The following is a 16,144-nucleotide window of genomic DNA, read 5'->3' on the forward strand; positions in this document are numbered from 1 at the left end:
TTGGCCACGATGAAAGTTTCGCATATGACTCTTCCCAATCGTCATATTCAATTGCAATCGCTTTTTGTTCCGCCATCCATGCTTTTTCGTACGAAACCTTATAAGAAAATTCATTGTTTATCCTTTCTTGAATCAAAGAAACTTTTATTGATAGATCTTCTCTAATCATGCCTGTTAATATGAACATTAAAAACGTACCTACTACACAACTGGCAATTAAATTTGAATCAAGCTTGTCATGATCTTGTGTCACACTCATATTCATACATGTGTGTGGTCCACCCCATTGTGTCACTTTCCATTAATCAGTTTTTTTAGATAAAATTGCTCTCATATAAAAAGGGCAAGGACACTTTGCGCTTTTATCCGGGCAACAAATGATATATTTGTGCAATTTGGTTTCAAGAACTTTAAAACTTTGATGCACATTTATAACATATTGTTTCAGTGCATTTTTCACCGCATCTTTACTATCAAAATTCATACCAACATATAATTCTTGCCCAACATTAAAACTCGATGGCATCTCCAAACCGTAATTGTCCTCCTCATTAGGATGACTCCAATTGATATTGTTATAATGCAAAACATAATTCCAAAATGGATTTTGAATTCCTTCTACACCTAATAGTTAAAAAAATAAAATTCAGGTTAATATCACAAAAATATTTATTTACCATTAAATACAATTGTTATAAAATGATTAATGTATTTAACTATTTTTTAATTTAATTAAATATACCTTTTCTTAGTTGAACAATTGTAACTGGTTCAATCATGTGGGTGACTTTATCATCTGTATCAGATATACCATCAACACTATCATCTTCATCTAAAAACTCTTCAACGTATGAATTAGACACAAAATAATAATCATCATCTTCATCTTCATCATCATCTAAATTGCTTACATTTCTTGGCGGTTCCAACTCATTATTAGATAAACTATTTACACATGATCTAACAGAATTTGCAGAATGAAACGTAGAACCACCAGCAACATCCTTTTCTATGTACAATTCTATAACTAACATTTGTTCTTGTTGTTGAAAACTTTTGATCATAGTTTCAACATCTTCGTCATCACAAATTTGCAACGCAACATATTTTTTTGAAACTAAAAATCTACAACTTATAGAAGAAATAATTTCATTATTTTCTAACTTTACCTTATCCCCATTTTTTTGTCAAAGCATTAAAACTTATTCCACGTTTAATCTGAACCGTTTTTTTACTGCCTTCAAATATTACATCATCATTCTCTTCATATACCTTTCCATTAAAATATAAGACTGTTATAACCGAAATCTTCATATACCAAAATATACCTACAAAAAAAAACATTATAAATAATTAATCATAACAACAATAACTTCAAAATAAAATAATCTAATTATAAAAAATACTACTTCAGTTAAACTTGAGATTAAAACTTAACTCTACAAAAAAAATATTACTTCAAACAAAATTTGTGAATGATGCGAGGATTCAAAAAGGAGAGATACAAGCAGATCTGATATTAAAATGAGAGAGAAATACGGAGAAATAACAAAACCTGAAACTGGTGTGTCTCTTGTGTCTCTTAGGAGTTCATAATCAGAGGGAACCAATTTTCGGTAGAGGCAGCGAACCAATTGTGTCTTTTAAGAGTGCATAATCAGAGGGAAGCAATTTTCAGTAAAGGCAGCGAACCAATTTTTTTTTTATATACCCAGCCATTTCACCAATACGGATGGCGAAATACACTGCACCTACCAGCTATTTCGCCAGTACGGATGGCGAAATACCCTACACCTCCCTCACCCCTACTCTGACGCACACTGCACCTACACCGAAACCCACCTATTTCGTTGTTCCTCTTGGCGAAATATGTGTTTTTTCATTCTCCTCGGTGAAACGCTTTCACAAAACAAACCCCCTATGCAAAATGTTTCAAAATTGACCCTGATTGGGAATTAGTTTCTAAATGAAACCCCCTGAGGTCAATTTGTCGACCCCAGTACAAGGATTGCAATCTATTATATTAATCCCTGTAGCTGCCATCCTTTCCTAATTACCCAAAAGCATCTCTCAAATGAGTGGACCAATGGTTAAAGTGCTTTCATTCATGTTTGTTTGTAGATTTTAGTTGAATTACTGTCTTTTATTTATTATTATTATTATAGGCTCGGGTGCTTAATTGGAAACGTGGATTTGAGATTTTCGCAGAGATGAAATGTGTGTTTTTTTGCTATAACAGATGTGCACCCAATTTTACGATACACAGGGATTTTTTAATCCACTCTTATATATTTAGGTGGAGTACAAATAGTATTAAACTTCATATTTAGTAGGATTACTGAATTAAGTTTACTTTTTTCATTTTCTTATAGGTGAACTTGTAGGCCACCAATTGGTTTTTCTATACACAACCCAACACATTCTCAAATTGGTGGTTCTCGATGATAATCAACCCTTCAAAATTTTGTAAGGATACTACAAACCTTATGCACGAGATAAATTGTAAACAAATTGTAAACGAAGGGTTAACAACATACTGTTTGACACATTTCTTCATTGCTTAAAGTTTATTAATAATTGTAAAGCTTAAAATGTCTTTTGTCCTGGTAAAATCTCCAAAGTTTGATATTAGTTCATATAAAAAATTTTGTTCGTTTTTTGTTCTCACAAAATTGTGTCCTTTTTAGTCCTGATTATATTCAAATCTACATGACTATTTTTTTATTTTAAATTTTAAAATACAATTTTTGGAAGTTAAAAATCATCATGAAAGAGATGACTTAGAATCAATAGTTTATTAGAATCAAGAGTTATCAATATATTTTAAATTTATTATGTAAAAAAACAACAAAAAATCAACTTTCTTTTTTAACCTTCATCTTCTTTCAAAACAACAATCATTTAATGGAACGACACAATAAGCAAGCAAATCACAATCTCATTTATGAGAAAACCCAAACTCAGATTTGAATCCGCAATGACGGGTCGCGACAATGCAGTTAGATATTGGTTAGGTTCATGTCGGAGTGAGGTTAGGGATGGTGGTTAGGTTGGGTATTCAAGAGTGTTAGTTTGTAGTGTCATAGAATGTTGTTTTTGTGAATTTCAATAAATTTTAACCAACCCGAGATTGTATTCAAGAGTGTTAGAGTGTGTTGTTCATATTTTCTTTGTGAGGATTGAAGTTAATGAAATATGTCCAAGTTAATAATTAAATATGAAGGAAGTTGAGCAAATGGCATGCCTCTCAAGTTAGAAAGTATAGGTAGAGACAGAAGTACGAAAAGAGCCTACAATATATATCAAATGCAAGCCATAAGTATACCTTTCAATAACTCCTTAAGTAATAATTTTAAAACAAACATTATCAAACTTGAAATGTGATACGGAGAACACTAGGGGTCTGCAATTAGCAAAGGAGGTGCACGAAGGAAGTGAAGCAAGGCCCAGGCGGAAGAAGGCAACACCAACATTACTTGGAGGACTACGTACGGAGTGGATAGAGAGCCATGCAATATGAAGCGCGTAGAAGTTAGGATTCATATTTTAGAATAAAGCTAGGTAGCAGGGAATATCATTCTGTTAGGATATTCCCTGGTAAAAGCATATTTCCGTTATTGTTGTCGGGGCCATGCTCCCTAGTTCGTATATAAATATCGTGTAATAAGGCGCTTCGAGGTAATGAAAAATATACTGAATTAGCTTCTTATCTCTCTGCATTCTAGAAGATACTTGGTCCTCGAAACCCAAGTGTAACAAAATGCCAAACGAGAGAAAGTATCCAGGACTTGGGACAATGTTGTGCTACCTTTAGAAAAATTGCTTTGCCAACCCCCAACCCCCAACCCCCAACCCAGGTGCTTGGCATACCTCAATTAAAGGTCTGTTTGAGTAAACAACTTAAATAAGGACTTAATGAATAATTATTTGTAACCATGATTTGTAACCTGTTTTCATGAATAAATTGTTTCCATGATTTGTAACCATGATTTATTCTTGTAAATTTATGAAAACAAACTACATGGAAACAGTTTATTCTTGTATAAGTTGTTTTTATAATCAAAGAAGAAATAAGAATAAATTGTTTCCATGATTTGTAACCTGTTTTCATGAGCTACTCTAGAAAGCTTATTGTCATAAGTTGAAAACAACTTATGAGTAGTTTTTTTTCATAAATTTTCCCAAATACTTACGCAAATGCTTAGAAAAATGCATTGCCAACTAACACAAGATGTCAGGATCTAGTCTCTGTTTTGATCTAAGCTAGAGATGTTCATAAACCAATCCAATTGAATACAAACAGTAAATATTGAACAAGAAAAAAAAGGAAAAATAACTTTTCCATTGGATTGGATCAATATGTGTGTGCGTGTGCGTGTCCATGTGTGTACGCGTGCGTTAAAGAATTTTATTTATATAAATTATTATAGATAATAAAATTTTTCTTTCAAATGTTTAAGATAGTTACAATACCAAAACTTTTTTTAGGCACAATACCAAAACTTAAATGGGAGACTAATTATATATGGTTTAAGGATTAAATCTTACAACTGTACGTATGTAATATAATTAATAGGGAAAAACATTATTTTTATATTAATCGTTGGACTGGATTCCCACCGATCAAAAAATGATTCTCATTTAATCGTCATACTGGACTCAAGGTGACCCCAAAAAATGGCTCATTCCAACTCCAATACCATGTCCCATAAATCTGACTGATGTTTATCGATCCACATCAATCCAATAAACTTGACAATCCAAATCTAACCAATTAAATTGGTTTTCATTTTTTTCACATCGAGTCCAACATAAATTGAACCAATTGAAATCTTATGTTGTTGGGCCCAACTTATTTTTTTACTTAAATGTTACTTTTAAGTAAAAGTAAAAAAAAAATAGAGCTTAAAAAAAATAAGTTGTTTATCAAATTTACTTTTTTTAAAGCTTAAAAGCTACTTTTAAGCTAAAGTTGCTTGGTAATTTTTTAAAATAATTTTATTTAAAATTAGTTATCGGGTCTAATAAAAAATATTGTGTAATTTAACTTACATAAATTTATTTGAATAATAACAGATTAAATAAAAATATTAAAGTACAAGTAATTAAAAATTTAATTTTAGACATGCCAAAATTTACTTTAATTATGATTTGAAATAGTATATATTGAATACAAATGCTAAAATATCTAACTTATTATATATATTTTGTTCAATCATGTGTTGAAAGAAATAAAAAAATAATATTTAGACCGAATTCTATAATATCCAATTACCTTAAAAAATATTGAATAAATAATTTGCAGCTAATGCATAAGTATTGAGTAACAAATAAAGATTGAGAATTTTAGGCTTTGGTTTAGAAAAAAAGAAAGAATGAAAAAGGGCCAAAATTAGTGAAAGTCTCTTACGTGTAGCGCACAGCAGATTAAGATGAAAGTCTCTTGGACGAAAAAAATTCCGCATAAATCAGTAAAAAATATCTCTAAGGGGTCTTTTTTAAAAGTAGTTTTTTTTTTAGAAAAGATGACTTAGAGCTATTTTTCACAAGCCACCTAGAATTTAAAAACTTTTGCATAAATATTGTTTGGCCTAATTTTTCTTTTTCAATGATAATAAAAAGGCTAAAATTAAGCCAGAACACACCCTAAATATATATATTTCATCTAAAAAAGTTACTTATTTTTGTGTGTCGTTTTAAATATTGTATTTGCGTTTTAGTTAAAATTCAGGCCCCCACTTTAGTTTTCCACTTTTCCTTTCATCCTTGAGACCTTGACACTTTCACTTTCTCGCATAACCCTTAAGGTGCCGCAGATACGGGCACAGCCTCCCTCCCTTGCGAGTCTTACACCGTCATAAGTCACGGTTGTCATCGGAGCTCTTGCGGTTGCTCCTCACAGTCACAGGTTTGTTTCCTTTCTCTGTCTCTGTTGTGGTAAGCTTTGATTTGCTGCTCCTCACACTATGTTATTTTTTTTTTTCAAAACAGATTTTTATTTCATTTTTTTAACCAAGCCACGACTAACGTCTCTCTTTACCCGCTATCTCTGGCTTTGGTTGTTACTTCTTCCTCACTCATTCTCTGCACATTTTTTTTTTTTTGAATTTAACTTCTGGTGTTTGAATTTTTACCTCAGTTTTGACTATGTAACTGACCTGTGTTATTTTAGATTGTTAAAAATTGTGGTAAATCATGGAAAATATTGCGAACCACAACGATGATAGCAAACAAAAGTAAGTTTGTTTAATTATTATCTCTCTTGGTTGTTAGGTCAGTTCATTCAACCTCTTTATCCGTTTATTGGGTTTGCAGAGAAGCGCCTCAGCTGGCGGCGTTGTTGAAAGAAATGAAGGAAGGACTTGATACCGTAAGGCATAAAATTCAATCTTTAACTGCCATGGTGAGTTGCACTTTTTCACTTCAACTATTTTTTTATAAAAGAAAAAGCATTCCTAAATGCCTTCTGATATTGACTTTATCTTACAAATTCATAATATTGGTTACGTTGGCCTTCATATTGAATTTTCTGTTATAATTTAATATCATTGACGAATGATGATAAAAGCTTACCCTAGTGACAATGAGTAATTTGATTTATATTGCGTCTTGATCTGTCTTTTATGCCAGGTGAAAGAAGGTCTATATCCTACAGCAGATGGATTTAGTTACCTTGAAGTTAAAAATTTGTTGCTTCTGAATTATTGTCAATCCCTTGTTTATTATTTATTGCGGAAGGCTAAGGGATTATCAATAGAAGATCATCCTGTTGTTCGAAGTGTTGTAGAGATACGATTGTTTTTGGAAAAGGTCTGGTTTCATACTTCTATGTGTCTATCCTCAAGGGTTACATGTGTATGTTTATATAGTATAATGTGAGTTAGACATTTGACATTGTGGTTTCCATTGCAGATTCGGCCAATTGACAAGAAACAACAATACCAGATCCAGAAACTGATGCAAGCTAGTGAAAATGCAATCAGAAGTGATATTCTAAACAAGGAGCCAGTTGCATCCAATAAGAGCGAGGACGCATCAAAGTATCGTCCCAATCCTGACATGCTTGTTAGCAAAGTAGACCTAACCTCGCAGGTGAGTGTATGTGATGATATAGTGTGAAGTTTGGTATACTGTAGGGTGGTAAGGTCGTGCAAAAGATATTTTCTTTTGCCTATCTCAAATAATACTTGTTTGCTGTAGGCTGACAATGAGTATTATCAACCTGTAAAATTTGCGCCTACTTCTATGGATCTAGAGAAATCTTCAAAGCATGAAAGAAATGCCTTGCGAAGAGAAAAAGAAATTCTGAAACAAGCTAAGCAGAGTGATTATCTTAGGACATTGATGAATGATATGGAGGAAAGACCTGAAGAGGTAATGTTATTTTGAGTGTTGAATCATAATGACTTGATGAGTTTATGTAATGAGTTTTTTGGTTGCTCACTACACTACTCAGATAAGAGATTTTGAGGGAGCTAGCAGAGAAGTTGATAGATATATTGCCAAGATGGACGAACGTGCTCGGCAAGAGGAGGAGCTGTTCACACGCGTTCCTCTTACGAAACAGGAAAGGAAACGAGAAAAGTATTTGAAGAAATCAAGAAATGGGTATGGGAAGTGTTTGGAATGTTTGCCTGATATTTCTAGTCTTAAAATGTATTAAATATGTGATAACATTTTTATTTAAATTAATACTTTTCTTTTTCGATTTAGCATTTGTATTTATTCTATTTCAGGTTGCAAGGTCTAACAGAAAGTTTCTATGATGAAATCAAAACATTACCCTTTGAAGATAAAACTGGAGAGCAAGTAGTGGGCTCTAGTAATGGTAGCAGAACAAACAATAGACTGAAGAAGCGAAAGGCATGCACTTTTACACTTTGAAATAGTTATGTGGAAATTATAAATTACTTTTTTGGACTTCATATATGAAATTTTGTTTTAGTTGAACTATGTTGGATGTGATTTACGTACTATTGCATCTGCATTGCAATTGCAAACCTAATTATTTGATGGTAGCCTTCCACATACTTTGTCTATTGTGTGAAACAAACAATCCTTTTAAATAAACAGTATGTCTTATATCATTTGTATTATGCAGATTCAATATTCTATAATTTAAAGTTATGGAATATATTATTCTTGAGATGATTCCTTGCAGTCTAGCCTCATGGCTACTCATTGGAATCTTAGATTATCTTGGCTAACAAAGTTTTATTTGGATCCTTTTTTAACAAATTCCTGTCCAGCTATTTTCTTGCCTCTATGGAGTATAAGCCTGTTGAGTTGGTTATTTGTGTAATAATTTATGCCATGTTCAAAACCAATTTCTGGTCATGGGGAATATACTAAATGTACAGTTTGCAGATTGTTTTGAGCTATGTGCTGTACAAAGTAATAAAAAAATGATACTATGATATCATAATAAAAAATACAATTAAAATGCCCTTTGAAATAATTTCTACATCAACACAAATTTTTATCTATTTGAAAAGTTGAATTCCTTCCTTCAACAGATATACACTTTTCCTTACCTTTGTCTGACAATTTTAATTTCAAGAGTAAGGAAGGAAAAGAAATATTGTCTCAAGCTGTGGCTTTTTCTCGTTTTAGTGTATGCATTATGCAATTGACTGGGTTGAATTGTAGAGTTCTGTTGGAAGGAACTAACAATTTTTTACTTCTTTGCAGAGGAAACATTAAAGGAAGAAAATTTGGGTTTTGAGCTAAAGGGCTGAAATGCTCTCTGGAAAACAGACCACTTCATGCTGTTGTCGGAAGTAATGCTAGATTTAACGAAAACGACAGAGTTGGTGTTGGTGCTTTCCTCCGTGTTTGTTTGTAGATTTTAGTTACATTATTGTCTTTTTATTTATTTATTTACTTATTATTATTATTATTATTATAGGCTCGGGTGCTTAATTGGGTACGTGAATTTGAGATTTTCGCAGAGATGAAATGTGTTTTTTTTTTTGCTATTACAGATGTGCACCCATTTTTGCGATGCAAGTGGATTTTTTTAACCCACCTTTATATATTTAGGTGGAGTACAAATAGTATTAAACTTCATATTTAGTAGGATTACTGAATTAAGTTTACATTTGTCGTTTTCTTAGGGGTGAACATGTAGGCCACCGATTGGTTTTTCTGTACATGACCCAAGATATTCTCAAATTGGTGGTTCTCGATGATAATGACCCTTCAAAATTTTGTAAGAATACTGCAAACCTTATGCAGGAGATAATTTGTAAAAAAAGGGTTAACAACATATTGTTTGACACATTTTTTCATTGCTTAAAGTTTATTAAAAATTGCAAAGCTTAAAATGTCTTTTGTCCTGATAAAATTTCCTTAAAGTTTTATTTTAGTTCATATAAAATTTTTCGTTCGTTTTTTTTTCATACAAAATTATCATTTTTAGTCTTGGAGTTAGGTTCCATTATATCTAATTATATCTAAATCTACACGACTATTTTTTATTTTAAATTTTAAAATATAATTTTTGGAAATTAAAAATCATCACGAAAGAGATGATTTAAAATTAATGGTTTATTAGAATCCAGAATTATCAATATTTTTAAAATTTATTATGTAAAAAAAACATCTAAATTTTTTTAACTTTCTTTTCTAACATACATCGTCTTTCAAAACAATCATTGAATGGAAATGCAGTTAGGTCTTGGTCAGGTTCATGTCGGAGGGAGATTAAGGATGGTGGTTAGATTGGGTATTCAAGAGTATTAGTGTGTAGTGTCAGAGAATGTGTTATTTTTTAAATTTCAATAAATTTTAACCAATCAGAGATTGTATTCAAGAGTGTTAGTGTATTGTTAATATTTTCTGTGAGGAACAAAGCTAATGAAATATGTCCCAGTTAATAATTAAAAAAAGAAAAAAAAAGTTATAAAATGAAAGGTAATTGTTTCCATGATTTTATAATGCTGCCTGCCAGGAAGAGTGAGGCAATGCGACGATTTCGATCTTGTACACTTCTTGCAAACTAATCAACTCCAAATATCTCATCCCCAAACTCTTGTAATCCATTTAGTAAAATAGCCAAAAGATATGATCACCCAACTTAAAAATTCTGCACTTGCAATTCTGCCAATTACATTTGTCTGCTTTTATTAATGTACATGAAAATATACTTGAACAAGTCATCAGAGATATATGCACAATCTTGAGTTACAATGATCCAGTGGCAGAATGACGAAGTCAACCATCATAAAGCAGCTAAGCGACCCTTAAACGTGAAAACTGAACAAATTTTCTGCTCAAAAAAATAATCACGATGATAGTGAATGTGTATAATTTGGAGGTGATCGGAGAAAATATATTTCACCGCGGTCAAGAATGCCTCAAGGTTGACATTCTTTTTTGGCAGGTTCCTAGCCGATAGTTTCTCCTCAGCATTGGTTTCATGAACTGCAACTGTTTCAGTCATCTTCAGAACTGTTCCTTACAGGCCGCGTTGTGTTGTACAGAAAAAGACCACAGAGAAGAATTGCACCGCCAAACAAAAAAAATGGGCTCAGGCTTGTTCCCTCGGGAAGATATGGTAATGGAAGGGAAAGAATATAAACAGAAATTGGCACTGCAAAAATCAGAAGCACACATGAGCTAGAAAGTTCATTAGAAAACAAGGTGTACAAAAGGCCATAAGAGTTACAATTTTCGGCTGAAATGCTGTAAAAAGCATTTAAGAGATGCAAAATATCGAGAGTCGGACAGTACCTGACAACATTACCAGAAGAGAAGCCACAACTGCAGACGAAGTTTTTACTGCATTAAGCAGGGATATGTTGAATGCCAAGTTGATAATTACGTAAAGTAGTGGAAGCAAGGGAGCGCCATAACAATCTGAGACATGGAAATTGGACAGCAATATGAATATATTAGAACTTAGGATAAAAAGAATTTCGGCAAGGTTCAAAAATCTAGGGAGTAGAAGACAAAAACTATATAGAAATTTATTGATTTCTAACAATTATGAAAAATTTTAATTTAATTTTATTTAAAAAGGTTCTGTTATATCTAGAAGAGATTAAATCAATGTTATGTATATATTCGGCTTTACCTGACGGTCGACGAACTAAAAGCATTTATGACCCTAGTACATATAGGTAAGCTAACCATTGTGCGAAGAAATCCCAAGGCCATATAATGAACCCACATCAAATCCCATACTTTTGATGCAGGACTCAAGTCCTATATACCTTGCAATTGGATCATAATGTTCCATCATATGATCCGTAGCCCAAGCATCACCCCCTGCAACACTTGTTTGCAATTGAGAGACATGTGGAAGGCTTCTATACCAATTGATGCAAGCCTTGGAGAACCATACTACTAAGACTTGCCATTGTGATTGTGGTTGGAAAGTTCAAGATCATAAACTTCCAATCTTGATAGTGTTTTAACAGCAAAAAGAATAAAAGAAAAGGCAGGCAAGTAAGAATAGAAAATCATATAGGGAGATATGTAATTGCATTGCAACCAATTTATTAGAGCTTACTTGGATTATCGGCTCCAAGGTTTAGAAAGCAACCAGCACCGCTTTTAAAATATGAAGGAAGTTGATCAAATGGTATACCTCTCAAGTTAGAAAGTATAGGTAGAGACAGAAGTACGAAAAGAGCCTACAATATATATCAGATGCAAGCCATAAGTATACCTTTCAATAACTCCTTAAGTAATAATTTTATAACAAACATTATCAAACTTGAAATGCCAACAAGAGAAACTATCCAGGACTTTGGCCAATGTTATGCTACCTTTAGAAAAATTGCCTTGCCAACAAACTCGTAGCACCTATGCCCCTTCCCCCACCCCCAACCCAGGTGCTTGACATACCTCAGTTAAAGATCTGTTTGAGTAAACAACTTAATTAAGGACTTAATGAATAATTATTTATTATTATGTAAATATTCATGTATAAGTTGTTTTTATAATCAAAGAAGAAATAGGAATAAACTGTTTCCATGATTTGTAACCTGTTTTCATGAGCTACTCTAGAAAGGTTATTGTCATAAGTTGAAAACAGCTTATGAGTAGTTAGTTTTCATAAATTATCCCAAACACTTATGCAAATGCTTAAAAAAATGCACTGCCAACTAACAAAAGCTGTCAGGATCTAGTTTCTGTTTAGATCTAAGCTAGAGATGTTCATAAACCAATCCAATTGAATACAAACAGTAAACATTGAACAGGAAAAAAGGAAAACCAACTTTTCCATTGGATTGGATCAATATTTTGTTCCATATTTAAAATCCATCTTATCCAAACCAAAAAACTGAATTTGTGTGTTTATAGGTTTAATATTGTTTTGACTAACAATTATAATCTGAACTTACAATTTATATATTATGAAAGATGTGACATCAATACATGTTCTGATTTATAAGATGAGATTTTTTAATACTTTGAATTAGTTTTTATCAAATTTATTGTGTATTCTGTGATTTATTTACTGCCTCCTTAAAAAACCAAAAGCTTGATCCAATCCAAACCACTTTTAATTAAATTGGATCAGTTCGGATTTGAGTTTTAAACAAAACTTATTTGATGGTAAAACAAGAAAACTTTGGAGTGAATCAAAAGACTTTTCTTTTGATCTAACACAATCCACAAACACCCCTGTAGTGAAAATCCATATGCCTAATGTACAGAAAATAGATGAAAAAAGCAGGAAAGCAGGCAGGCCAAGCAGAGTCCCAAAACTTTAAAATAAAAGAATCGGCACACTTACTTATTTGTCCATGTCTACTTCATCATATATAGAAGCAAATAGTAGCAACTAATATTCAATGTTTTGGTGGCAAGATCTACAAATCAGATAGTGAATTCAAATATCTAGAACTTGCAATATATTTCTTCTCTATGGAGACAAATTTTAGTCCTTCATGTTATTTCACCATTATAGGGTTTTGATGAAGAAAGAAAAAGAATATTTAATTAATAGGACTCTGAAAATCAGTGATGTTGAAATATAAATATTTACCAGATACTTTATTTATACTAATATTTAAGGGCAAGTTCACATGTAGTACAACCAGTAAAAGTATAGCCCCTACACCCTATAAGAGAGTATACATTACTAACTGTTTCTTTTTTGTTTCTGTCTGTTATCTGATATTCTAACTCCTGTAGTTACTAGTTAGTCTGTTATCAGTTGATAGTTTAGTCAGTTAGTGCCTAACAGCTTTGTAACAGTTAGGTTAGTTGGCAGTTATCCAACTATATATTCATCTTTGAAATTAGTTACATTTGGGTTGAATAATATTGATTTTCTCAATCTCAATCTCCTCCTCTCTAAAATTCTCTCAACTCTTATGGTATTGAGTGCTTAGGTCAAAACCTAAACTTCTGTTCATGGTTTCCACATCAATTCCTTCTCCGGTTTCTCCTCCTTCCTCCCCACCGCCTCAGCCAACTCGGTTGGTGAGTTCTTCGAATGCTTCTTCGAAGAACTCTGCACATTCCATTTCTCAGAAGTTGAACGCAAAGAATTATCTTCTTTGGATTCAACAAGGTTGAACCTGTTATTCGTAGTCATCATCTTGAAGGCTACATCGTTAATCTGAAAATTCCACATAAGTATAGCATTTGGTACGAACAAGACCAATTCTTCTTGCCTGTTTGCAATCCAACATCTCTGGGGACATTCTTTCGTGAGTCATAGGATGCCAATCGTCATGGAAACTTTGGGATCGGATTCAATCACATTTTCAATCCCTCACGCCAGCTAAGGTTTGTCTAGTTCGTAATGAGCTTCGAAATCTATCCCTTGATAATCGATCTATTTCGGATTATCTTTTGCATGTTCAGACGCTTGTTAATGAGTCGACTTCCATTGGTGAAACTGTTTCCAATTCTGAACATCTTGACCTAATTCTCAAAGGTTTTCCTGATGAGTATGAATCATCTATTTTTCTAGTTACTAATCATTTTGATCTGTGTACTGTTGATGAAGTTGAAACATTGTTGCTCGCGAGTGAAGTGTGCATTGATCGATCTCATAAGTAAGCTATAGTTTCTGATAATCTTACTCAAGGTTTAGGATCTTTTAATCTCAACTCTTGGAAGTTCTTCTCTTGATAATTTTGTTCATCCACAGTCAATGAACACCAACTCTTAAGCTCAAGTTAATTTGACCACTCAGACCTCTTCTGAGGACAATTCTGCAAATGATTACAGTGGAAATCAAATTTTCAGTTGTCGTGGTGGTCGGAATTTTGGCCAGAACAACCGTGGTGGTTGTGGTTCAGGCCGTGGTGGTGGTAGAGGTAGGTTTGTTGACGTACAATGTCAAATCTGTCACAAATTTGGCCATGGTGTTTCTTACTGCTATCACAGACTAGAGGAGAATTATGTTCCTACTCTTCCTCCACCAGCTTCACTTGCTCCTACTCAATCTACTTCAGCTTCCAATGCTTAGACTTCTCAGCAAGTTCAGTATGCTCAACCCATTCAGTGTGTGCTTGCATCACCTCAGCAGCCACTTTTGGCATATGCTCAACCTCGGTATGTGTATCTGCAGCCACAGCAGACTAATTAGCAATCTTCTAAACAGCAGCCTAATCCTCAGATTTATCTGACCATTTCATCATCTGCTCCCATTCAGACTCAGACTTGGTATCCTGATTCTGGTGCTTCCCATCATGTGACTAGTAATGTCACAGAACATACAGCAAGTGACACCTTTTGAGGGGCCTGACCAAATCACTATTGGATATTGGTCAGGGCCTCACCATTAACTCCTCAGGTGTTTCCACCTTTTCCTCCCCCCTCAATCCTCAGTTTTCTCTTACTCTTGGTAATTTATTATTTGCTCCTTGTATTACTATTTACTAAGAATCTCATTAGTGTCAGTCAGTTTTGCAAAGATAATAATGTGTTTTTTTGAGTTTCACTCATCATTTTGTCTTGTTAAATCACAGGATGCTAAATTTGTTCTACGAAAAGGATTTGTGGGGAGCGATGGTCTCTATCAGTTCCCTCAACTTCCTGATTCTATGCCCAAGTGCAAGCTTCCTTCAAATGTTTGCAATTCTGTTAAAGCTTCTGTACAAAGTCCTATTGTAAATACAATCACTAGTGACTGATTTTGAATCTGTTCATCCAATAAAGCTGCTGTAGGTAAGAATGTTATAAATACAGCTTCTAGTAGTGCTACTTCTTTTGCAACATGGCACTCTAGGCTTGGTCAGCCTAGTGTTGCTGCTATAAAAATTGTATTTTGACTTTGTAATATTGCAAATATTAATAAAGAACCAACAGATTTTTGTAATCACTGTTGTATTGGAAAGTCACATAGTCTTCCTTCTTCTCTTTCTCATACTGTCTATGCAAAACCCTTTGATCTTATCTTTACTGATCTTTGGGCACCTACCCCATCCCCACTCCTTCTGGTTTTCAGTAGGATAAAGATGATCTTATTAAAGATGGAAATAGCTTCCTTCACATAGATGATCTTAATAAAGGTAGGATAAAGATGAAAATAGCTTCCCTTACCCTACCCTTATCCATCCCCCATAATTCGCCAGTATGATGAAACAGGTTCCAACGCCACTTACCGAGTAGTGCTCGGTTAAAAGACGCAAGATCCCACACCCCTTTTTGCTTCATCAATAGCATCATTAACAATCACCACGTTTTGCAAGAGATGTCTCTCCTCTATAAAGGCACTTTGTCATTCATCAATGATGGTACCCATCTTGAGTCTTCTAGTTAGGATTTTTGCCACAATCTTGTAGATACAACCTATAAGAGAAATAGGTTTATACTCGTTTAAATTTTGTGGATCATGTACCCTTGGAATCAAAGCCAAGAAAGATGCATTACTACCTTTTGGAAAGTGTCCATTTGCATGAAATTCGTCCGAGAAACGCAAAACATCTATTTTCATTATGTTCCAAAATTCCTTAATGAACTTAAAATTTAGTCCATTAGGTCTTGGGCTCTTAGAGCTCCCACATTCTCACACCGTTGCCCTTACCTCATCCTCCTCAAATCTGGCCACCAATTTTGCATTTGCCTCCTGATTAATGGTCTTGAATTCTACACCATCCAGCCTTGGTCTCTCAAATGATGATTCTTCAAACCTTCTCAAAAAGAACTATTTGACTTCCTCCCTTACTCTATT

General features: G+C 33.4%; 2 protein-coding genes across 5 annotated transcripts in view; one reads left to right on the forward strand and one right to left on the reverse strand.

Moving 5' to 3' along the window:
* Positions 1-5,732: 5,732 nt before the first annotated feature.
* LOC114409236 (neuroguidin-like) lies at positions 5,733-9,188 on the forward strand. Of its 3 annotated transcripts, XM_028372624.1 has the most exons (10): positions 5,733-5,908; positions 5,992-6,058; positions 6,173-6,236; positions 6,316-6,403; positions 6,631-6,810; positions 6,913-7,092; positions 7,201-7,374; positions 7,457-7,608; positions 7,737-7,863; positions 8,692-9,188. In XM_028372624.1, exons 3-10 carry the CDS (start codon positions 6,196-6,198, stop codon positions 8,701-8,703), a joined length of 954 nt encoding a protein of 317 aa, XP_028228425.1. In that variant the 5' UTR covers positions 5,733-5,908; positions 5,992-6,058; positions 6,173-6,195; the 3' UTR covers positions 8,704-9,188. The 3 variants fall into 3 exon arrangements, with proteins under 3 accessions (XP_028228425.1, XP_028228424.1, XP_028228426.1); XM_028372623.1 differs by lacking the exon at positions 5,992-6,058; XM_028372625.1 differs by lacking the exons at positions 5,992-6,058; positions 6,173-6,236 and having other exon boundaries at positions 6,274-6,403.
* An 831-nt stretch (positions 9,189-10,019) lies between these two features.
* Positions 10,020-16,144, reverse strand: part of LOC114409238 (protein CLT2, chloroplastic-like) — a 36,412-nt gene continuing 30,287 nt past the window's right edge. The window contains exons 8-11 of one of the 2 annotated variants that reach the window (XR_003666013.1): positions 11,516-11,639; positions 11,217-11,404; positions 10,735-10,860; positions 10,572-10,594 (exon numbers count right to left, since the gene is read on the reverse strand). Coding sequence is in view for 1 of the 2 variants with exons in the window: in XM_028372626.1 (XP_028228427.1) it covers positions 10,437-10,594; positions 10,735-10,860; positions 11,516-11,639 (408 nt within the window). In the remaining variant the exon portion in view is untranslated. Of the gene's footprint in view, positions 10,595-10,734; positions 10,861-11,216; positions 11,405-11,515; positions 11,640-16,144 lie in introns of both variants that reach the window. The other variant, XM_028372626.1, reaches the window with a different exon arrangement.

This window comes from Glycine soja, chromosome 4 (genome assembly GCF_004193775.1).
Source record: "Glycine soja cultivar W05 chromosome 4, ASM419377v2, whole genome shotgun sequence".
Taxonomy (NCBI): Eukaryota; Viridiplantae; Streptophyta; class Magnoliopsida; order Fabales; family Fabaceae; genus Glycine; species Glycine soja.

What these genes read in the sequence shown, in the direction of transcription:
- LOC114409236 (XM_028372624.1), top strand. Translation starts at nt 6,196, where the DNA reads ATGGAAAATATTGCGAACCACAACGATGATAGCAAACAAAA. An exon ending in AAGTAGACCTAACCTCGCAG is followed by an intron (nt 7,093 to 7,200) that starts GTGAGTGTATGT and finishes TGTTTGCTGTAG; the next exon opens with GCTGACAATGAGTATTATCA. An exon ending in TTGAAGAAATCAAGAAATGG is followed by an intron (nt 7,609 to 7,736) that starts GTATGGGAAGTG and finishes ATTCTATTTCAG; the next exon opens with GTTGCAAGGTCTAACAGAAA.